At 41.0% G+C, this 23,472-nt stretch overlaps 2 protein-coding genes across 3 annotated transcripts; one reads left to right on the top strand and one right to left on the bottom strand.

The window, feature by feature from the left end:
• Nucleotides 1–1,365: 1,365 nt before the first annotated feature.
• Nucleotides 1,366–11,849, top strand: cdh17 (cadherin 17, LI cadherin (liver-intestine)). Of its 2 annotated transcripts, none has more exons than XM_079164744.1 (19): nt 1,366–1,421; nt 2,989–3,045; nt 3,549–3,644; nt 4,322–4,459; nt 4,562–4,697; nt 5,203–5,361; nt 5,633–5,785; nt 6,179–6,384; nt 6,517–6,648; nt 6,755–6,905; nt 7,959–8,168; nt 8,250–8,326; nt 8,408–8,596; nt 8,728–8,972; nt 9,660–9,790; nt 10,054–10,278; nt 10,380–10,490; nt 10,800–10,916; nt 11,065–11,849. In XM_079164744.1, exons 2-19 carry the CDS (start codon nt 2,998–3,000, stop codon nt 11,157–11,159), a joined length of 2,619 nt encoding a protein of 872 aa, XP_079020870.1. In that variant the 5' UTR covers nt 1,366–1,421; nt 2,989–2,997; the 3' UTR covers nt 11,160–11,849. The 2 variants fall into 2 exon arrangements, with proteins under 2 accessions (XP_079020870.1, XP_079020871.1); XM_079164745.1 differs by having other exon boundaries at nt 1,379–1,416.
• A 2,437-nt stretch (nt 11,850–14,286) lies between these two features.
• LOC306700447 (GTPase IMAP family member 8-like) lies at nt 14,287–21,572 on the bottom strand. The gene is made up of 3 exons (XM_079165466.1): nt 20,154–21,572; nt 17,463–17,515; nt 14,287–15,988 (listed from the first exon to the last, which is right to left on the bottom strand). The coding sequence occupies exons 1-3, from the start codon at nt 21,473–21,475 to the stop codon at nt 14,784–14,786; spliced, it is 2,580 nt and encodes an 859-aa protein (XP_079021592.1). The 5' UTR covers nt 21,476–21,572; the 3' UTR covers nt 14,287–14,783.
• Nucleotides 21,573–23,472: the final 1,900 nt, after the last annotated feature.

The following is a 23,472-nucleotide window of genomic DNA, read 5'->3' as shown; positions in this document are numbered from 1 at the left end:
TTGAGAGAAGAAAAACACGTCTCTTTTGTCTGTCATCTCAATCCCGCTAATGAGATATTACTGTGGGATGACTCAGCTTTGACACAAAAGAGACACACTTATGAAACCAGAACACAATTGCGATGAGTCAGGTGACATTAAAGCTGAACTTTCAGAAACAACTTTAGTTCTGTGTAGGTGGATGTCAGCTGATTGAGTACAGTGATTTGACCGCTCAGAGATTTGGGTAACAGTGCGACACTGAACATCATGCTCAAGACACGGCCTGTCCTCATCCCAAACTCAGTTTTGTAGTAAAAGCGGTAAAATATGTTGCCAAGGTAACACTCAGAGGAGCACCCGGGAAGTGTGTTTTGTACGTTCAGAGTCGGGCAGATGGTGTTGATTCACATTGGCCAGAATCTCTCTCAGCGTTCATGGAACCAAGCTTTACATAACCGAGTCCCCTCCATCTGAATTAATGGCTCCATGATCCATCAACACTGCAGTCACAGGTTGCGGTTAAATAACGAGGCTGTGAAATGGTGACTCACTCAGAGGCTTTTTAAAATAAAAATGTAATACCGTTGCAGATTCACACAAATCTCTGCCTTTTTTTCCCCGAGCAGCTTGTAAAGCTCACTGCTTTCAGCCGAGGATGATGGGGTGGAGTGCATCAGGTTGTTTGGAAGATAATCCCAGCCAGATGTGATGAAGGAAAACACTCTATTAGCACTCTCTTTCAGGCATTTCTGTGGCATTCACTTATTTAGAGACAAAGCTGGACTCACACCTGCTGTTAAACAGTTTTATAGTTTATGCCTTGACCTGCTGAATCACACCAGATGACCCCAGAGGTTTGCATTCTTACGATGCAAGGGATTGTCAGTGTAATCTGATAGTCCTATTGTCTGCACACACAGCTCCTTATCAGGCACTGCTACTAATGGAAAATCTGACAGGAAACGGTGCAGAGGTCAAAGTCTGAGGGGAAATTATCAACTTCAAAGATGAATAGCAGATATCTAGAGAAATTTGCCCCATTATTACACCCTTTTTTGTTCTCTTTTTGTCTACAATTCACACACATGCAGTGTAAAAGTACTTTAATGGGAGATTCCTTCAACCGCTTTGTTTTTTGCAACTATAACCCACCAACAGAACTCAATATATCAGGATTTATGTAAAATTAGCAGCTAATATTACGTTTTAATGGGCTCCTCTTTTACCGTACTGTACGTACAATTGTTCTGTTCCTGTCTTCTCTCGTCAGCTACTCCCCCATTGGCTAGCTCCACATGAGGGCAGGGTGATTAGACAATCATTAGATCCAATAAAACATTGCTGGTTAACACACTTGGTTAACGTTTGACCAGAAAAGGATGGGGCTGCTCTGATCTCTCTGAGGCCTGAGGAGTGACTCGCTCAATCTCTCCGGTAAGGTAAGTGTCCTCGCTCTCCGGTCTTCCAGCTTTGGAACTGTTGAGTCTTTGGAGTAGATTTTGCCGTGTGAATAGGACACAAACTGGACTGCCTCCGTTGGGTTTAAACAGGCTGAGTTTGATGTGTCGCGTGCTTTCAGTTCGTTTTAAAAGTGCTCTGATCTTCACTTGACTTTGGCAGGGCCTTAGGGTCGGGTGTTAGCATATCTGACAACCAACCTGTCCTTCCCGTCGTGGCTTCCTGGATTGTTGTCAGTGCCTTGCTTTTTGGGGGGATATCACGTGTATGTGAGACTAGATCTGGTGTCAAAGCAGCTGACATGGAAGACTGACAAAGGTCACTGAGTCATTGCGCTAAAAGGAGAAAGAAAGGGCCTACAAGGGCTTTGTCACTTTGTCCATCAACCCTCTGTCGGACAAATACGGTTAATAATTCAATTCACAGAATATTTTCCTTTCTGGAAGTCGAGTTAAACCAAAGTGGTTCTCTGTAAATTAGTGATGCTAGCAATGGCCTGTCAGTTAAAATATGCCAGTCAGCTGAGGTATTTGTCAACAGGGAGACAGAAATAATAGTTAGTTCATTAGAATTGAAGTAAAATGTGTGTTCTGTTGATAAGGAGTGTACCAGGGCAGTGACATTAAAAGTGTGCTGCGCTACAAAAAGGTCATTAGCCACGACTCAATGTCACCTTCACTAGTCGGCTGACCTTACTCTTCTCTTTGACGGCACTTTAGTCCACAAATCCTCAACCTGTCCACTTATCAATACACTCCTGATATTCTATCACAGTCTTGTTTGACGTGAAAGGATTTATTTTTTCCTATTATGTAAAGCAGTGTCACGGTACCGTTATCTCAGACAGTGCTGTACATGTATTCAGCTGCCATCTGAATACAACACTTTACAACATCTTTGAGACACAGTGGAAGAATAAAATGATCATTTAATCTTTTATGTAACTTCTGGATGTCAAGGAGACAGTAAATGTGTTCGTTATCATTCTTATTCAAGCAAAAATAACCACACCCACGCGTTCAAACACACAATGAAGGCTGAGGTATTATTCTAAACTCGGCTGTATAGTCGCTGAGGTTAAACACTGCTCATTGATCTTTCAGTACCTGCGTCATATCGACGCCCACTGTGGACACAATTTACCCAAGTCTGGCGTTGCATGTGAGCTCTGACTTTCAGTTTCTCCTGTGTGGAGGTTCACCTGGCTGTGTAGGTGAAGCCACACCTAGAGATAGCATGTACATGTGTGGATACCCTGGGACAGAGGACAGGTTTTCTTTGTCTTCATGAATCAATAACTCATTGTGCTGAATAGAGAACAGGCACAGTGGGGTTAATTGTTTCCAAATGGACTACGTAACAAGTATTCACATCAGGGTTAATTATTTCTAGAAGAATGGGATGTGAATCTAACAGCGAATATTTTGCCTTGTAAAATTGAAATGTGTCATTTAAATCCTCGTCTTATGTCACCTCTCTGCCTCCTCAACCTCCTGCTTTCATACCCCCCCCCCCCCGTCTCCTCCTCCTCTTACATTTCCTTCCCAGACTGTGATCATGACACCCGTGATACATCTGTTGTTGCTCCCACTCCTGTTCAGCATTGTGAGTACATAACTGCCAACTGTTACCCCGGTCCCTCAATACATATTCAGTTAATGCACACATTCACCAACCTGTAAAAGGATGCTTGTGTTTATTATCACAAGTCATGGGACACCTTTGGTGCATGCATGCAGACTTTCTTTTATGGCGATTGAAGCAACAAAGAAAACAAGCAAAGTAAATATCAAAGGATAAAGGAAGGTGTGCAAGAAACCCTTTGGTAACTTATCTAAAACACTAAAATAAAGTGCAAATTGTTACTAAACTGAGCAGTGGGCCTTTGTAGACTTTGCTCCCCTGTCATGCAGTGGGATGTAAGATTTCCCAATTTGTCAGGTAGTTTTGGTTCAATAAATAACTGGGCTGTAAAAACCTGACTACATTCAGCGACAGTACAGAGCCAATGTGAAAAGGGCAAATGTGGGCGTGAGTGTGAGAGGGTCAGTTCTGCCTCAGCCTGTACTATGTTCAATGAGCTTTGACCTGTTCCTCTGCTCTGATAGGCTGGTGGGAAGGATCTGGAGGAAAAGAAGGGCCCCTTCGAGAACACAGAGCTGGATGTGCCAGAGGGGACACCAGTACAATATCCCATGTATCAGGTACTACACGCATGCCAGCGGTGGTGGAAAATAACTATTGTACTAATACTAAAGTATTGTATTTGAATACAATTTGGAGGTAATTGTACTTATTTCCAATTTGGCTACTTTACACGTCTGCTCTATTACATTTCAAAGAGAAATAGTGTAGCTTTTACTCCACTACATTAGTCTGACAGCTATAGTTTCTCTTCAAATTTAGATTTTATATTAAAACACATAATAGGCTTTTAAAATGCAGTATACAAACCTTACTTAAATTTACTTAAGGCCCTTCTTGAGGTCACATGTTTCAGATGTCTATGAGTCGTTAGCAGTTTCCTCAAAGAGTGATCTCTCAGGTAAACTGGTCACATGGTTTCATTTTTGAATATTGTTTGAATCCCAGAGGAAACATTCTTCAATATTTAACAAAAAGCTTAAAAAAGATGACGGAAAAGTTAGAACAAATAATAAAATCTTGTGCAGCAGAGCTTTGATTTTCTACAAGTATCTCACGACCCCTCAGATTTCTTTTGTGACCCTTTTGGAGGGGGCCGACCCTTAGATTGAGAACCACTGAACTAGTTTCTTTTGTATATTTTTGTCTGTGATGAAATGTGGTGTTAAAAAGGCTTTAGATTATCTGTAATTGTCTCTTCATATGTCTACCCTCCTCCCCATCTTTCACTCTATAGTTTCAGGTGACCAATCCAGCAGTTAATAGTTTCAGGTTGGGTGGAGAAGGAAAGGAAGAATTTAAGATTTCAAAGGACGGGTGGCTGTACCTGGAGACGCCTCTGGACTGGTCTCGAGAGAACCATTACATGATAATGGTAAGGTTGTCCTCTCTCTTCTTATTAACACACAGAAAATCAAACTTCAGCAATATAGCAGCATTAAAACATGTATTTATACATACTCGTGTTTGTATCCAGGTGGAGGCGCTGGCAGATGATGAAGTTGTGGATGGGCCCGTTTATGTGACCGTAAATGTGTTGGACGTCAACAACAACGCTCCGTTCTTCAACCAGAGCGCATACACAGCTGTGGTCAGAGAAAACAATCCAGCGGGTGTGTATTACGAATATTTAAATAAGAGGAGAGGAAATGTTGACACTGGCCTAAGAATTATTATTATTGAGAACATACAATCCATCACAGACAACAGTAATGGAACCTGTTTTACTTTAAAATAATGTGATTTAAGGACCATGGTTCTTCTACCTCACCTTTGCTGAGGCATGGATTTGTGGCGCGTTAGTCATGACAAACTCAAGATCCGCAGCAAACCTTTGTTGTATAAACTTATTCATAAGACATCTAGAATATTTACATTTAAAACCATAAAAACATGCAGTCTTGGGTTTAGGTATTTCACTCACTCGCTAAAATAGTACAACCAGCACCGCTGTGGTTCTTCAAGGCTACCCTGTAAATGATTCCTGGCATGCATATGGGTTAAGCAGTACTTCTATGTTGTTCACTGACATCCAGTCATTATACTTCTCTGTGTTATCATACTCAGGCTGTCTTCTCACTGTGCTGAGACTTTAACATCTGTTCTTTGTTATTCAAGGTGTCCCATTTACTCGCGTGTTTGCGTTGGATCAGGACGACCCCGAGACTCCCAACGCTCATCTGAGCTACAGCCTGGTCAGCCAGATCCCCAACAATCACGACATCCCTCTGTTCCAGATCGACCCTAACACGGGAGAGATCTCCACCACAGAAACAGGTGATAGGAGTCAGAACTATAGGTGCACCGTCTGTGGGAATGTTTATAATCTGTGATCTGGCCGTATAGTGCCACTGTAAATCCAGATTACACGGCTCATCTTGTGTGCTCAAGATTAACGCTGAGTGGAGGCAGATTGCCTGAATGTGTCGCGTGAAGCTGATCACTGATTACTTTGAGTGTGTGTGTGTGAGCACCATGTTTGAAGATGCCTGTTTACATCTGTGAGCTGTTTGACATCCTACTGAACAACATGTGTGTTCTTTAACAGGGACACAGATGCTTAAAGCTAGAATAGGCATCCAGTATGGCAGAGGAGAAGACCAGAGCATTGATGCTCTGAAGACAAAGTTTATCGACTACTGTTCAGTGCAGAAGATCCCCTTTGAAGAAAACCCCTTCTTCACCTGTGTGGAGAGAGCAGGTGTGTATGCAGCGGAACAAGATGAAATATCACCATATAAACTGAGAGCCTCTAATCTGCAGAGTGAACTGTGGCACACAACTGCAAACACATACTTTTGTTTATTTTGACACGTATTTTTCTAAAATCTTAAAAGTCACGAGGGACTTTGACTTGCTTGTAAGAGTGATGGATGGTGTCAATGTAGATAAACGAAGACTGTAATGAAGAAAGGACTGTCCAGTGATTAGTGCTGGTGGGATGTTTTGGGTGTAGGAGAGTGGTTAAGCCGCCATGACTCAGTTTTCCAAAATTAGAGATCGACTGATTACTTTGTTAACGTTCAACCCTCCAACCTTTTTCTTTTTCTTGCCTGTACAATTGCTCAAATTTGTTTTTTCTCTGTGGTGTCAGAAATGAGGAGGAGAAACGTGAACCCCCTGGAGGACCCAGACTACACCCTGACTGTGCGCGTGCAGGACCTGGGAGGAGCGTCGCAGACCGCGCTGAGTGGAAACACCAGAGTGCACATTGTCGTGCAGCAAAACCTATGGGTCAATCCTGGACCTATAACTGTTAGAGAGCACTTAAAGGAAACGTACCCTCTGCTCATCGCGAAGGTGTGGCGGGATGTCAACTCTGCACAAATCTCACAAATGCTGACACGTTGAAGTACACACACCGACTTTACCTACTCCGCATCCTTAAATAACCTTCCTACTCTGGCCTCTTTCCTCACTTTTTGGATCCAGGTCCAGTCTAATGAGCCCAACGCCGTGTACACGTTAGTGCAGAAAGAACGAGAGCTGAAATTCCCCTTCCAGATCACAGAAGAGGGAGAAATACATCTCACAGAGGAGCTGGACAGAGAAGACAAAGACATGGTACACAATACATGCTTGGTTTGCTGACTACATCTCTTTTATCCCATATAAAAAGAACAACCTACTTCTAGGGATTACTCTTGAACTTGTGTTGGTTGTGTTTCAGTACATCGTGGTGGTGTTTGCAGTAGATACCGACGAAAACCAGGTGGATCCACCCATGGAGATTCAAGTCTTGGTGGAGGACGTGAACGACAACGCACCAGTGTGTGCAAATGAGGAGAGTGTGTTTGAGGTGCAGGAGGACGAGCCTGCAGGTATGATGTGTGTGTGATTATTACATAACACATCCATGGCGTAAAGCTCGTTACATGTGCTTGAAAGTTAGGATGATGCCTCAGTCAGCCAACATTCTTCTTAAAGTTCTATTCTCTTGCTTTGAATTTGATCTCTCCATTGTTTCTTCTGTCTTCTGTGTTTCTGGGTCCATCTTTATCAGAGATTTAGACTTAAGATTGCTCCAAAGATGGATGTTAGGAGTGAAAAGAGAGAAGTACTCATTTGTTTAAAAATAATTCTGCATTACAAGTAAAAGAATATGAGCATTTTAATGTACTTAAAGTACCAAAAGTAAAAATGCTTATTATGCATTATGGCACGTTATGTTATATTACTGTTTTATAACTATAGATGCATAATAATTACTTTAATGTTGCAGCTGGTAACGGTAGGACAAAATATAACTACTTAATATAATAATACATAGTAATTTATTAGTTGATTATATTTTGTATTCATGTTTTGAATCTGCAAAGTAACTAAAACTGTCAGATAACTTTAGTGGCGTGAAAAGTACAATATTTGCCTTTCAAAATGTAGTGACGTAGAAGTATAAAGTAGCATAAAATGCTAATGCTCAAGTACAGTAAAAAGTACCTCGAAATCGTACTTAAGTACAGTAAATGTACTGTGCACTGCGAGTGACTTACCTGTACGTAAAGTGAAGTGTCATAAAAACATTTAAGAGCAGCTCTCCAGTGATCACGTGTTGAAACAAAAAGAGAAACGAGAATTTACAGAGAATTTAGTGCCACAATGAGTGCAGCCAGTGAAAGATGCAAGCAAAATCTAAATCCAGCTTCATTTTAGTCGTTAGACTAAAATGCCTTACTCTGAATTATACATATTGCTATTATTGCTATTTTGCACAATCACTGTGGAACATGTCTCAACATGTGTGTACTCACCTCTGATTCAGCACCACTGTCATCTCCAGTAGGATTTACTCTCACTGCCTCAGAGACCTCTGGAGATCCCTTAAATTCAGCAAAATTTTGTTTCCCTTACTCTTATAAAACTTGTGGTTCCAGGCAGCCTGATTGGACAGCTGTTGGCCCATGATGACGATCAAGAGGGGACACTGAACGCTCAGCTGACTTACACCATCGTGTCCCAAGATCCACCCACCTCCCCCAACTCCTTCTCCATTGACACTGCTTCTGGAACAATCCAGGCATTGCGCTCGCTGCAGCGAAGAGAGCAGCAGGTGTATAACCTCAACGTTAGAGTCACCGACCTAGGTAACACACAAACCGTATGACGCAACACACCTGTAAATAGAGGTGAGTCTGTTTGAACTCCAAATACTTTCTGTTTCACAGTTTTCAGCACAGAATGTAAGGTCGTCGTCAAGGTCATCGACGTCAACAACAAGATGCCTCTGTTCGAGAAGAACGACGTAAGTATGGGAACCACTTCCTGCCTCTGACTTCTGGTGCCGTTTGGCTGATTTCCCTCATGTTTCTGTGTCTGTGTGCAGTATGGCAGTCACACTCTAGCAGAGGACACTCCTGTGGGACACACAGTGCTGACCATCAATGCAACAGACGCCGATGACCCAGACAGCGGCAGCTCCCGCATCGAGTTCCAAATCACTGCCGGCGACGACGATGGAGTCTTTACTGTGGAAACCGACGGCACAGGCGTCGGCCATCTTGTCGTAGTTAAGGTACCTTCTCTCCATTCTCTGCATCTCCCACACAAACATACAAAGATTATTCCATACAACTCATTGACTTTGATCTACATTCAAAGTCCCTTTTACCGCTTCTTCTAACCAGCCTGCTTGTCTCCTAACAGCCTCTGGACTTTGAGTCCTCTGCCACCTACAAGCTCCAGGTTGATGCTCGTAACCCGGAGCCGCTGATGACGGGTCTGGAGTACGGCAGCGAATCCACAGCCTTCGTCTCTGTGTCTCTCACTGACGTAGACGAGGCTCCAGAGTTCAGCCTGGACATCCTGGACGTGAATGTGCCCGAAAACACCACCAAGGGATCAGTGCTGCTCACGGTGGAGGCAAAGGATCCAGAGGGCAAAGAGATCAGGTACACACACAGAAATAAGACGACACAGGCAAAAGCAAGCAAATAAAACCCAAATCACATGAAAAGACCCAAACAAATAATGAATTGATGTATTATCTGTGTGCCCAAAGCCTGATATATCTTCCTTTAATCAAACACATTGGTAACCCACTGTTAAAGATGTAGGTCTTCAGCTCAGAGCCACGGACAGGGTTAGGGAGTTGGAGTTGAAGACAGACTGATATATTGTTGGTTTTAGTCTTTTCATGGGATTTGTTGACAATAGTAGAAATATAGAATAACACCAGGCTTATACTTAAAGGTGCCGTTCATCTAAGGCCACTTTGTACTGTATGATAGGAGACTGAACACAAACACACATCTGCATAGATTTCATAGCTCAGGAATTGTTCCGCTATCAGCTCTGGCTTTTGTTTTTAACGTTACTGCTACTGTTAGGACTATCACATGTACCCGAAACAGACTATTGATTTGTTTTGACTATACCGTTATTCCCCCGGGCCTCAGTTCAGAGCCTGGTGTGTCATGGATGATTTCTAATATCTGCTCTGTGTGTGTGTGTGTGTGTGTGTGTGTGTGTGTGTGTGTGTGTGTGTGTGTGTGTGTGTGTGTGTGTGTGTGTGTGTGTGTGTGTGTGTGTGCGCGTGCGTGTGTGTGTGTGTGTGTGATTGCTGGTGTGTTGTGCAGTTTTAAGATGGACGGTGACACTCGCGGCTGGCTGGAGATCGATGCTGCCACGGGAGAGATCAAGACCAAAGACAAGTTGGACAGAGAAACCCTGGAGTCTTTTGAAGTCACCGTCACTGCGTTTGAGAAAGGTGAGATATTAGACTCTCATCATAGCTTATTAGAGGGTTTGATCAGTTTGTATGACGGCCTTACAGTTTCACTTTTTAGGCTTTGTGCTGTCCTGTCTGAAGTTAGGATCATACAAAGCACTGTTGGTACAGAAGGGGATTTAATAAATTTAGGTTTCATTTGTTTATGTACACGATATTTAAAATCTGACCATCGTTTATTGTTACTCGACAAACTGCTGAATCAGCGAGGCATTTTCATACTTTCTGCTTTCTCTCTGAAGACAATCCGGTGAAGTCGTCCGAGCGTGTCGTTTCCGTGAGGCTGCTGGATGTGAACGACAACATTCCCAAACTGATTGAGACGCAGGCCTTCATCTGTGTGAAGAAACCTGAACCTGTCTTCATCAAGGCCCAAGACACGGACAGCGCCCCCTTCTCCCAGCCCTTCACCTTCGCCTTCGCCCATGGCAAGAAATCTCCCAACTGGGAACTGAAAAGTGTTGACGGTACGCTAACAAACTGTAGCTACTACTGAAGTGATGGTGTAAAACTGAGCCGTATTTTTAAATAATCACATTGTTATTGTCTCCTTTTGCATGTCATGCAGGTACAACGGCGAAACTGACCCTGAGGAAATCACCAACTGAAGATAAAACCTTCACAATCCCCATTAACATTAAAGACAATGCAGGCATGGGAGTCACACAGTCGTTTGAGGGTGAGTTCATTCAGTTAAGCCCAACAAATGTATTTTTTTCTCCAATTAAATTTGCTAAAAAATACAGTGGCCAGCTGTTTTAGGAAAGCTATTTTGTTTCCTTTTTTTAAGCATCAGACTATTTTTGATGAACATTTTTAAATGTTACACATGCGATTGTGTTTTAGAGCCTGCATTTTTTAGCAGGAAAAGACTGAATTTCAAGGGCTGTGATAAGAGATCGGTTGTTGATGGTTGACTTACACGCTCTTCGTCTGTCTCTTATAAAAGTTTGATGACGTGTGTGTTGCTCTCTCCTCTCTGTACCAGTGAGAGTATGTAACTGCACAGAGCTGGGCTACTGCTACATGGCACACGATGAGCGTAACTTCAGTTATGGGATGGGACCCACCATCGGGATCCTGGCTGGCACTCTGGGATTCTGCAGTAAGTCTGACAAATTCTCATATAAAAGTCCTGAAAAAAAAAAAGAAACTCACACATGAACCGGCGTCCTTCATACTGCACATTCCGATGTTATCGTTTAGTTTTGTGTCGGCGGTGCTGACTCCATTTTGTTTTTGTCTTGTTGCAGTAATTGCTTTCGTCATAGCGGTCAAACGCGGAAATAAAGGCAACAAGAAGACGAACCTGAATGAAGAAGAAGAAGAGAGGAACGCCATTATGTAGACACACACACGCACACACATTTGTACTTTTATACTTGTGAGGACTTTATCGGTCACATCTACATGCCTAACATGAATTAGTGTGTTCTCTGAACTGAACCCTCTAAACCAAGACCTCTATAGGCTAACTCAGTCTTATTTACAATCTTTTGTTTCTGCATCTGCCTTGCCAAATATAGAATGAAAAATAAATTAATAAAATATATAAATCTTTACCAGCCAAACAGCAGAAGTGAGGACTGAATTTTCCAAGTATCCTCACTCTCAAGATCTAAAAGTTGAATTAGTTCTCACATAGATAGATGTGCGCACACACACACACACACACACACACACATTTACATAACATTATTTTATTTGGAAGAGAGAGTTGCTTAATCAGTGCTGTGCATACTTAATTACTGTCAGGTGTCCCCATGCTAATCATGAATATTTAACGTTTGTTAACGTATTTTATTTGAAGTTCTCTCCCAGACTGAGGTTGTTTCATTAGCAGTTTAATCATCTCACATAATTCAATTAGTTTTGTGTTGTAATTCTCTTCCTCGTGAATGTTGTGTTACAGCTGCAAATATAACTGTGTGTAATTACTGTGTGTAATTAACAATTACTACAGTGTTCTGTGAGGAGCTGCACTGCTGTTTCCCAATAAACAAAGAAACTGGGAACCACTTTGGTTTTCACATTATCATTGTGTGTTTCTGCCTGTGTGAGTGTGTGTGCACTGCAGTACATGTGTGTACAGTATATGACAGAGCAGACGCGTGGTGCAGCAGGTGATCGAAGACGTGCATTCACACCTCATCTCGTACCAACTAACTTTCTCTCTGTTCATATTTCTCACTGACATTTACTCTGTGCTTAGTCAGTACTGTTGAATTAGTCTTTTTCTTCCTCCCGCCCTGCCAGTCTGTCGCTGAGCAGCCACGGTACTGCAGAGAGTGATGCTCTGAGTCATCTCTTCAACAGTGGGAGACGGGCCGCAGATTGTTAGCAGTGCTGAAAGGATGAATTGGCGTAATTGTGGGCTTTTATGCAGCACAAAGGGGCCGCAACACACAAAAAGAAACCGACGCATACATGTGAGAGTTGGATGTGGCTCCCACATGTGGCTGTCACATGCGCTGCCATGAACGTGCATCCTTTCCTGTCAATGTGCCGTGTTTGTGAGTAACTGTGTGCGTGTTTGAGATGAGTCATCGAACGGTCTGCTGCAGCTTACAAAAGCCAAACGGAGAACAGTGTCAGAGTGGACTGAGCTATGGCTTCATGACGACAAACTCAACATGGAGCCTCTCCGGTGTTTATGTCTGCACTCTCTCCTCGCCTGTATCCCGGCAACACTTTCCACAACAACACACACACACACACACACACACACACACACACACACACACACACTTGGGGAGCTGGTGGGAGAAGTTTAAGTTGAAATAGGGACAGAAGAGAAGAGGTGGAAGAAAGACGGCGTAAACAGTGTGATGAATGACCCAACCATTTTGTGTGTATATATATATATATATATATATATATATATGGAAACGCTCAGTCCCTTTGTGCCAGAGTTGACAGCGATGCAAAAAATAAATGTCTAAAGCAGGGGTCTTCAACGTTTTTCAGGCCAAAGACCCCCAAACTGATAGAGGGATGGAGCAGGGACCCCCGACTATATTGTATAACATTTTGTTTTATATTAAACTGGGCCTAGTACCATGTATAAACATACCTTGTTATTGTGCATTCAATACTAAGCTTTTCAAATAATACACAGGTTCATATATTCATGTTTTCATTTTTAAACATGTGCAAGGCACAGTGAGTAGGGTGGCCGTGCCACTGCCATTTATAAACACACCTTCAGCTGATACCAATGCCAATATCAACATTGCCTGTTAATTGCATGATAATCATGCATACAAGCTAATCAAATTGACATTTATTTTAAACATAAATGTGGAAACGAAAATGAGTGATGGCCTATTAGTGCCACTGCTATGCATAAACATACCTGTTATCTTGCATACAATGCTGAACTATTAAAATAACAGGCAGATTCATGTTTTCTTTTTAAACATACGTGTAGGGGGACAGGTCCAGGCTAGTCTCGCGCTGTGAGTGAACCGGTGCTTGACAGAGCTCCTGTGTGTCGATGAATGTGTGCATTTCTGACTGAAAAATAACATCTTCTGCCTCCATTTATCCATTCGCTACAATATGTTGGATTGATGATAATGTGTATTTAAATACATTTAAATTTGTGGGGGAATAAATAATAATAAAAAATTGTCTAATCAACCAAACATTTCACGCCCCCCCCCCCCTGCAGTACCTGTTGAAGACCTCTGACCTAGATAATTAACAAAGAGACAGGTGAATATAACTACATCTATGGTTTAAATACACGTATACTGCCATCTACTGGTAGAGAGGGTGAACACGTTTACTCTGCATCTCCTTATAAGAGTCTATGCATTATATAAAACAAAAAACGAATAAACATGGTATTTCTGTATTTTAGTTTTTTCGATTAAACGACAAAACAACACAATCAGCATTATCAATGTCCATCTTGCATTTTGTGTGTGTAGTCATTCTGATTACTTTTTACAGTCTTGTCCTTTGTCAACTTTCTTGACTTGCACATTTGTTTAATTGTCAAACATGTTTGTAATTCATGGCACAATTCAAAGGGGATCAAATCATCATTTTACTCTCGCCATTGACTACATACATACTTTTTCCTACATACGGTCCCATTGTGCTCAACCGGAAGGGGCAGGACTTTGCCTCTTTAAGTCTGTGTAAAAGAACATTTAAAAAGCAAGACCAGGCAGCAACCTCCGGTTCTGAAAAGTGAAGCCAATGCAGAAGTGCCTTAAACTTGCGTCCCTCCGGTGTGAACAGTCTAATTAGACTTAATTTATACTTTTTAATTCATAGATTTGTGCAGAGCTACCACTGAGCCGCAGAGATGGTTTGTGAACTTCCGAAGCGTCAGGCTATAGTTGACGGGGTTTATTGAAAGACAGATTCATACCAGTAAATCACTAAATGATCCCCTGATAGAAAACATGAAGAAGCTTTCTGCTGATATAAAGTTCTTATCTAGAAGGAGAACGCTGGGAAGGTGATATCCAGAGCAACTTTAGAACACACAAATATGTGTGAGTAAAGAACTTTTTCATATAAGTGTCAAAGTTTAGATGAAGACTTGTGACCTTTGAACTCTTGGTTGAACAGTTAATCATGACTTTGAAAAAAGGTCTGGTCTTAATATCACATGTTTATTACTAGATCACTTTAGCATATGAACACTTACAGCTTTACATAACTTGTGAAAAGAATTCTTTGACTGTTACTTCAGTTATGATCTTTTAAATGAATAATGTTAATGATATGCGTACATTTATTACTATGAAAAGTTAACTTACACACTGAATACCTCCTAAGACCACATTCAACACAATCATGCATGACTTAGCCTGACTACCAACAGTCTCTACTTAGATAAATAACATTCATTATTATTCATTCTGATAATTAAAAAAGGGAAATGTAGATTATAGTTTCATATGTTCCTGTATGTGTTCTGGAGGGCTACTCTGTAGTTTAACTGCCTGAGAAATCAAAAAAACCAGCCCCAAACCTTTTTGGCTAAGTTAACTACCTTACCACCAAATGAAGTATTCTTCTCAGCTTTCTCTCTGGCCTCTATTTCATGCGTTTCCTGCAACCTTACTCTTTCTTCTCTCAGTTCTCTGTTATGCAGCTCCCTATTTTCTTTCCTCAGGTTTTCCATTTCTTTCTCCTGTTGATATCTCCATCTCTCTGCTTCTCTCATTCTCTCTGCGTCTCTCTCCCTCTCTCTGTACTCATACATCCTCTGCCTCTCCATCTCCCTCTCCCTCTCCCTCTCCCTCTCCCTCAACATTTCTTCCCTTCCCTGTTTCCCCTCCCTCTCTCTCTGCTCAGCATGCCGCTCCCTCTTCCTCTCCTCCTCTCTCTCTTTCCTCTCCCTCTCTCTGTCCTCATACATCCTCTTCATTTCCTCCACTCTTTCATTCCTCTCCCTCTCAGCCTGGAGTTGTTCATTCATTTTCTTCATCTTTTTATCATACTTTTCCTGTAGTTTCCTCTCCAGTTTCTCATTCTCTATGTTTATTTGCTCTTCTTTCTCTTTCAGGATGCGTTGTGTCTCCTCTTTGATTGCCTTTTCTGCCTCTTTGAACATCTCATTGGTGTAGTGGCTTCCTCCATTCGTCTGGGCTATATTTCTGATCTTCCTCAGCAGCTCAGTGACCTGAGAGCGATCCTCCGGATTATCATTATTGAAGACATGGTACTGGCCATTACATCTGTTCACAAGTTCCAGCAGGCCTGAGCAACCCTTCAAGAATTTCTCAATAGATGTGTCTTTCAGACGGTCACCATGAGTAAAGAGCACCATGCTGTATTTGTCTGCAGCCTGGCCAAAGATTTCTTGAATTTTCTCCACTGTCTGCCTTTCCTCTCCAGTGTATCTGTCCAGCTTGATGACCAGCAGGAACACATGGGGTCCAGGAGAAGCATAAGTGATGCACTGGCAGAGATCTTTAGCTGTTTTCTGCATGTTAAACCTGGTGTCAAAGAGGCCCGGGGTGTCAATAACAGCAACCTGTTGCCCATCCACCACAGCTTTGCCCTTGGAACACTTGACAGTCATAGACTCGCCACTGAACATTGATATAAAGCGCTTTTGTCCCAGAATGGTGTTTCCAGTGGCACTCTTCCCATTCCCAGTCTTCCCCACCATCACTATCCTCAGCTCCTCATCATTTTTTCTGCTCCATCCTGTGTAGAAGAATGAGTGACACTGAATAAGACTCAGGTTGTACACTACACACGTACTCAATGCAACTTGTAAATAGGAGAACAGAAACATCCATTCTGCTGCTTTGACAGAGCCAATAAAGGAGTTTGTTGGAGGTTCCAATTTACAACATTTGTTACAGACTTTCATTTGAGACAAATAAATGTTCTCATCTGGCTTTCGCTCCATCATCTAATGTGGCTTCCATATACTGTTCATTTCACCACTTACAGGAAAAGACAGCAGGTCTTTTAAACTGCCCCCTCTGTCAGCTGAAAGTGGAACTGCAAGGTGGAAACCTGTCTGTCTATCTATCCAGACTGACACATTCCTTTGAAGGTGTCTCAGATTAAAAAAATAAAAATTGTAATAATAAACTTGTTTGTCAGTCAAATCAAAGGAAAGGTTCAACTGGACCTCCCTCCAAAAGATAATTCAACCTCCCTACCAAATAATACATTAACAAAAACAGAACAAATTAACTTTTTACTCGGATTCCTAAGAACAAAAACTGCATTCATCTGACTTAACTATGGGTAATTATTTATTTTTATTTTCTAGTGATGAAGAAATCATGATTTTAAGGGAAAAGAAGAATTCCAGAATTTAAATCAGGTTAAGTCAGAAAAACTCAATGTATTTACAGTTCTACCCAGTAAGTCTGATACGCCTCTACAGGTTTATTATGGCTTATTTAGCGTAAACAGCTTGAAGTGTTCTTTCGTCCGTCAACTGCTCCTTAATAGATTACACATTTACTGAGACGGGGCTTTTCTCAATACCCACAAGTATGGACTTGTGAACTTTTAGAGTCTGGACCTGAAGTCTGGATCAAGTCCAGAGAACGCAGTACGGACAATTGGACGATTGTCATCAAGCTTACTTGATGACCTCACCACCTCAGCTGGTCTTGCTAATGAGTTTAATCCATTTTTTTACTGTAAAGTATTTTTACAATCAAACTAAATATGACAACCCTGCTTTTTTCGTTTTCATTTTAAATAAAAAAATATATATTATTATAGAAGTGTAATATATTCTATACACATATATATATATATAATTGTAAATATATATGTATATATAATTGTAATTGTATATACATATAATTGTAATTGTATGTATATATATATGTATGTGGATCAGATCCGGATTGCTGTACTCTTTGCCGATGAGGAAAACACTACAGAACGTCAACCAGCGGCAAGTTTCAGAAAGTCCACGAGTTCACAAGTACAGAGAAGTATTATATTGAGAAAGGTCCTAGTGTCACAGAATGTTCACAGGAAACCATTTGAGGACACAGCTCTAAACACTTACAGAGGACATGAGCTTATATCAAATGTATAACAATCACTAATTATTAAATGCATAATAATTAGTCATTTAGATGTTTCCCCAACAATCACCAAACAATAATTTACTTTAAAAACATAGATGCAGTTTCCGACTTACTTAAGTTGCTGGCCATGTTTGTGCTAAAGAGTGGAGTAGATACTGCAGCTGAAGTTCAGACAGTTCAGAGTGTCTCCTGCAGCTGTTAGAACTATATAACCACACCCACAAACAGAAAGGGAAACTAAAGCTGTTTATAGAGGTTTCGGTTATGCAAGGATTTTTATTAGAGTACTTTCAATGTTTAAAACCTTGATCCCTTTGCAAAACCCATCCCTGAATATTGAGAAAAAAGACAATAATTTAACTTTAGCATGCATACAGTCATGATAATGACTTAGTATATCCCAGATAAATATGGAACTTGTGTGGAGAAAAGCGTTTCTTGATAACCACATGCTGGCTTATTTGTCACATCGTTTCCTATAACTGTCTGTTCTGGGGCAGAGCAGAGACTCAAGAGCAGACGCAAACACTGGAGACGAGGTCATGTAGAAGACAAAGTGTTTTACGAGGCTCCAAGCAGTCCAAACACAGGAAGTAAAGGCAAACAAAAACGACAAGTAGCAGGCAAAACTCCAAAAACCGATAACAAGGTAAAGTAACAAACCATAGAAATCGACACGAGGGAAGAATGCTGGAAGGCGATGACACACGGGGTAGGACAAAGACAATATGGCGACCAGAACAGGGAAAGCAGGGGAGTATGTGTGGGGTTGGCAGAGGGAAAACCCAATAAATAACTTTCATGTGCAAGTTCCCGCTGTTGTTTGACTTGTATTTTCTGTTTGAATTCAGCCTTCCAAAAAAGGTTTATTCAGTTGATAAGTTTGTCCCCTGTTTATCTGACTTATGTATCAGAACATGCTGTACTTTCAGGAAAGTTCCTGCGTTATCTACACCTAAATAAACAATGGTCGCCACTCCCTGAGGATTTATAAGAAATGGCAGCAGTTCTTTAAAGCAGCACAAAGCTCCCCCTCCCCTTCAGTATTTACAGGAAAAGGCAGCAGTTCTCTTAAATTCCACGGGATATTTTGGATTAATTTGTTCATCGACCTATTGGTAATCATTTATACAACGATTAACAAGAATAACATGATGCAGGGCTGCAAAACATTGCGAGGCAAGTTTTTTTATTTAATATGACATAAACAAAGACAATTCAAAGTGCCTTTCAAAATGTATTAATTAATTAACCACATTAACCAGAAAGTGCATCAATAGAAATTAATAGAAATTACCGTTAACATTTGAGAAAAGAGAGACTTACAAGACAGTAAATCTTTAGGTTCTTTAGTGTGTATGGTGTAGTCTATTCAACATATTCACACGGAGGACATATTGCTCTGACATCGTGCTCAGGGTGGGAAGGAATCTCCTTGAAACTGTCAAACTGCTGTATAACTGTGACGAAGTGAAGCAAACATTTGAAGCGTCCGGGGTGTCGATAACAGCAACATGTTGCCCGTCCACCACAGCTTCGCCCTTAGTATATCAGAGACAGCGTTTGTGTGGGATGATTTTTATTACACATCCTGCGTCTTTAACCCACGTAAAAGTTCAAGCATGTAAACAACTTCCGTTAACAAATGTCACTCGGTCTGCTTTTACGAACTAGTCCTGGAAAAACATATGTTTATGTTATGTTTATTTCCAGTAAACTGACTGGAAGTCACCTATAGACCATGTTACACCAGTTATTCTGGCGTCAACACGATGACAATCAACAAGAGCTGTTGGCTCAAAGTAAAGTGTCTTCTTTGTGACACAACAGGAAATATGATTAATAAAGAAAAGTATTATTTGCAAATAGAATATTCTCAATCTCACATCAGGGTTTGATGTATATTCTCAGATCTTGTACCGAGTAGTTAAACCTCCTCACACTGTCTGATACTGCAGCAGCATCTAGTGGAAGTTCACTGACTTGTCTTGTGGATCTGACAACTTGTGTCAGTGGAGGAAAAACTCAGATCCAATACCAAAAGGTAAAGATATATAACATGAAAATGGAAGGTATAACGTTAGTGAAGTAATGTCCACCTGTGTGTAATCAGAGCCTCTCCTTGTTTACTTAGCCGGCCGGCCGCGCGTGCGTTTAAGTGCATGTTAGCGCACGTGAGCTTGTCCCACTTGCTAGCTAAGATCCCCTGATAGAAAACATGAAGAAGCTTTCTGCTGATATACAGTTCTTATCTTGAAGGAGAACGCTGGGAAGGTGATATCCAGAGCAACTTTAGAACACACAAATATGTGTGTGTAAAGAACTTTTTCATATAAGTGTCAAAGTTTAGATGAAGACTTGTGACCTTTGAACTCTTGGTTGAACAGTTAATCATGACTTTGAAAAAGGTCTGGTCTTAACATCACATGTTTATTACTAGATCACTTTAGCATATGAACACTTACAGCTTTACATAATTTGTGAAAAGAATTCTTTGACTGTTACTTCAGTTATGATCTTTTAAATGAATAATGTTAATGATATGCGTACATTTATTACTATGAAAAGTTAACTTACACACTGAATACCTCCTAAGACCACATTCAACAAAATCATGCATGACTTAGCCTGACTACCAATAGTCTCTACTTAGATAAATAACATTCATTATTATTCATTCTGATAATTAAAAAAGGGAAATGTAGATTATAGTTCTGTGGATGAAATCATTTTTGTTTCATATGTTCCTGTATGTGTTCTGGAGGGTTACTCTGTAGTTTAACTGCCTGAGAAATCAAAAAAACCAGCCCCAAACCTTTTTGGCTGTGTTAACTAACGTACCACCAATTGAAGTATTCTTCTCAGCTTTCTCTCTGGCCTCTTTTTTATACATTTCCTCCACCCTTCGTCTTTCTTCTCTCAGTTCTCTGTCATACAGCTCCCTATTTTCTTTCCTCAGGTATTCCATTTCTTTCTCCTCTCTATATCGCCATCTCTCTGCTTCTCTCATTCTCTCTGCGTCTCTCTCCCTCTCTCTGTACTCATACATCCTCTGCCTCTCCCTCTCCCTCAACATTTCTTCCCTTCCCTCTTTACCCTCCCTCTCTCTCTGCTCAGCACTCTGCTCCCTCTTCCTCTCCTCCTCTCTTTCTTTCCTCTCCCTCGCTCTCTCAGCCTGGAGTTGCTTCATCTTTTTTTCATATTTTCCCTTTAGTTTCCTCTCCAGTTTCTCATTCTCTATGTTTATTTGCTCTTCTTTCTCTTTCAGGATGCGTTGTGTCTCCTTTTTGAGTGCCTTTTCTGCCACTTTGAACATCTCGTTGGTGTAGTGGCTTCCTCCATTCGTCTGGGCTACATTTCTGATCTTCTGGAGCAGCTCAGTGACCTGAGAGCGATCCTCCGGATTATCATTATTGAAGACATGGTACTGGCCATTACATCTGTTCACAAGTTCCAGCAGGCCTGAGCAACCCTTCAAGAATTTCTCAATAGATGTGTCTTTCAGACGGTCACCATGAGTAAAGAGCACCATGCTGTATTTGTCTGCAGCCTGGCCAAAGATTTCTTGAATTCTCTCCACTGACTGCTGTTCCTCGCCAGTGTATCTGTCCAGCTTGATGACCAGCAGGAACACATGGGGTCCAGGAGAAGCATAAGTGATGCACTGGCAGAGATCTTTAGCTGTTTTCTGCATGTTAAACCTGGTGTCAAAGAGGCCCGGGGTGTCAATAACAGCAACCTGTTGCCCATCCACCACAGCGTTGCCCTTGGAACAGTTGACAGTCATAGACTCGCCACTGAACTTTGATATAAAGCACTTTTTTCCCAGAATGGTGTTTCCAGTGGCACTCTTCCCATTCCCAGTCTTCCCCACCATCACTATCCTCAGCTCCTCATCATTTTTTCTGCTGCTTCCTGTGTAGAAGAATGAGTGACACTGAATAAGACTCAGGTTGTACACTACACACGTACTCAATGCAACTTGTAAATAGGAGAACAGAAACATCCATTCTGCTGCTTTGACAGAGCCAATAAAGGAGTTTGTTGGAGGTTCCAATTTACAACATTTGTTGCAGACTTTCATTTGAGACAAATAAATGTTCTCATCTGGCTTTCGCTCCATCATCTAATGTGGCTTCCATATACTGTTCATTTCACCACTTACAGGAAAAGACAGCAGGTCTTTTAAACTGCCCCCTCTGTCAGCTGAAAGTGGAACTGCAAGGTGGAAACCTGTCTGTCTATCTGTCCAGACTGACACATTCCTTTGAAGGTGTCTCAGATTAAAAAAATAAAAATTGTAATAATAAACTTGTTTGTCAGTCAAATCAAAGAAAAGGTTCAACTGGACCTCCCTCCAAAAGACAATTCAACCTCCCTACCAAATAATACAATAACAAAAACAGAACAAATTAACTTTTTACTCAGATTCCTAAGAACAAAAACTGCATTCATCTGACTTAACTATGGGTAATTATTTACTTTTATTTTCTAGTGATGAAGAAATCATGATTTTAAGGGAAAAGATGAATTCCAGAATTTAAATCAGGTTACATTCTTGGTACTAAAGTCAGAAAAGCTCAATGTATTTACAGTTCTACCCAGTAAGTCTGATACGCCTCTACAGGTTTATTATGGCTTATTTAGCGTAAACAGCTTGAAGTGTTCTTTCGTCCGTCAACTGCTCCTTAATAGATTACACATTTGCTGAGACGGGGCCTTTCTCAATACCCACAAGTATGGACTTGTGAACTTTTAGAGTCTGGACCTGAAGTCTGGATCAAGTCCAGAGAACGCAGTACGGACAATTGGAACAGCAGCTTACTTGATGACATCACCACCTCAGCTGGTCTTGCTAATGAGTTTAATCTGGTTTTTTTACTGTAAAGTATTTTTACAATCAAACTAAATATGACAACCCTGCTTTTTTCGTTTTCATTTTAAATAAAAAATGATATATTATTATAGAAGTGTAATATATTATACACACATATATATAGTTGTAAATATATATGTATATATAATTGTAATTGTATGTATATATATGTATTTGGATCAGATCCGGATTGCTGTACTCTTTGCCGATGAGGAAAACACTACAGAACGTCAACCAGCGGCAAGTTTCAGAAAGTCCACGAGTTCACAAGTACAGAGAAGTATTATATTGAGAAAGGTCCTAGTGTCACAGAATGTTCACAGGAAACCATTTGAGGACACAGCTCTAAACACTTACAGAGGACATGAGCTTATATCAAATGTATAACAATCACTAATTATTAAATGCATAATAATTAGTCATTTAGATTTTTCCCCACCAATCACCAAACAATAATTTACTTTAAAAACATAGATGCAGTTTCCGACTTACTTAAGTTGCTGGCCATGTTTGTGCTAAAGAGTGGAGTAGATACTGCAGCTGAAGTTCAGACAGTTCAGAGTGTCTCCTGCAGCTCTCTATATAACCACACCCACAAACAGAAAGGGAAACTAAAGCTGTTTATGGAGGTTTTGGTTATGCAAGGATTTTTATTAGAGTACTTTCAATGTTTTAAACCTTGATCCCTTTGCAAAACCCATCCCTGAATATTGAGAAAAAAGACAATAATCTAACTTTAGCATGCATACAGTCATGATAATGACTTAGTATCCCAGATAAATATGGAACTTGTGTGGAGAAAAGCGTTTCTTGATGACCACATGCTGGCTTATTTGTCACATCGTTTCCTATAACTGTCTGTTCTGGGGCAGAGCAGAGACTCAAGAGCAGACACAAACACTGGAGACGAGGTCATGTAGAAGACACAGTCTTTTGCGAGGCTCCAAGCAGTCCAAACACAGGAAGTCAGTTTGTAAAGGCAAACAAAAACTCAGGGAAAGCAGGGGAGTATGTGTGGGGTTGGCAGAGGGAAAACCCAATAAATAACTTTCATGTGCAAGTTCCCGCTGTTGTTTGACTTGTATTTTCTGTTTGAATTCAGCCTTCCAAAAAAGGTTTATTCAGTCTAAAAGTTTGTCCCCTGTTTATCTGACTTCTCTAACAGGCCCTGCTGTACTTTCAGGAAAGTTCCTGCGTTATCTACACCTAAATAAACAATGGTCGCCACTCCCTGAGGATTTATAAGA

Source organism: Pholis gunnellus, assembly GCF_910591455.1.
Source record: "Pholis gunnellus genome assembly, chromosome: 8".
Classification (NCBI taxonomy): Eukaryota; Metazoa; Chordata; class Actinopteri; order Perciformes; family Pholidae; genus Pholis; species Pholis gunnellus.
The sequence above is the reverse complement of the archived record's forward strand: the minus strand, read 5'-3'. Positions and strand labels throughout refer to the sequence as shown.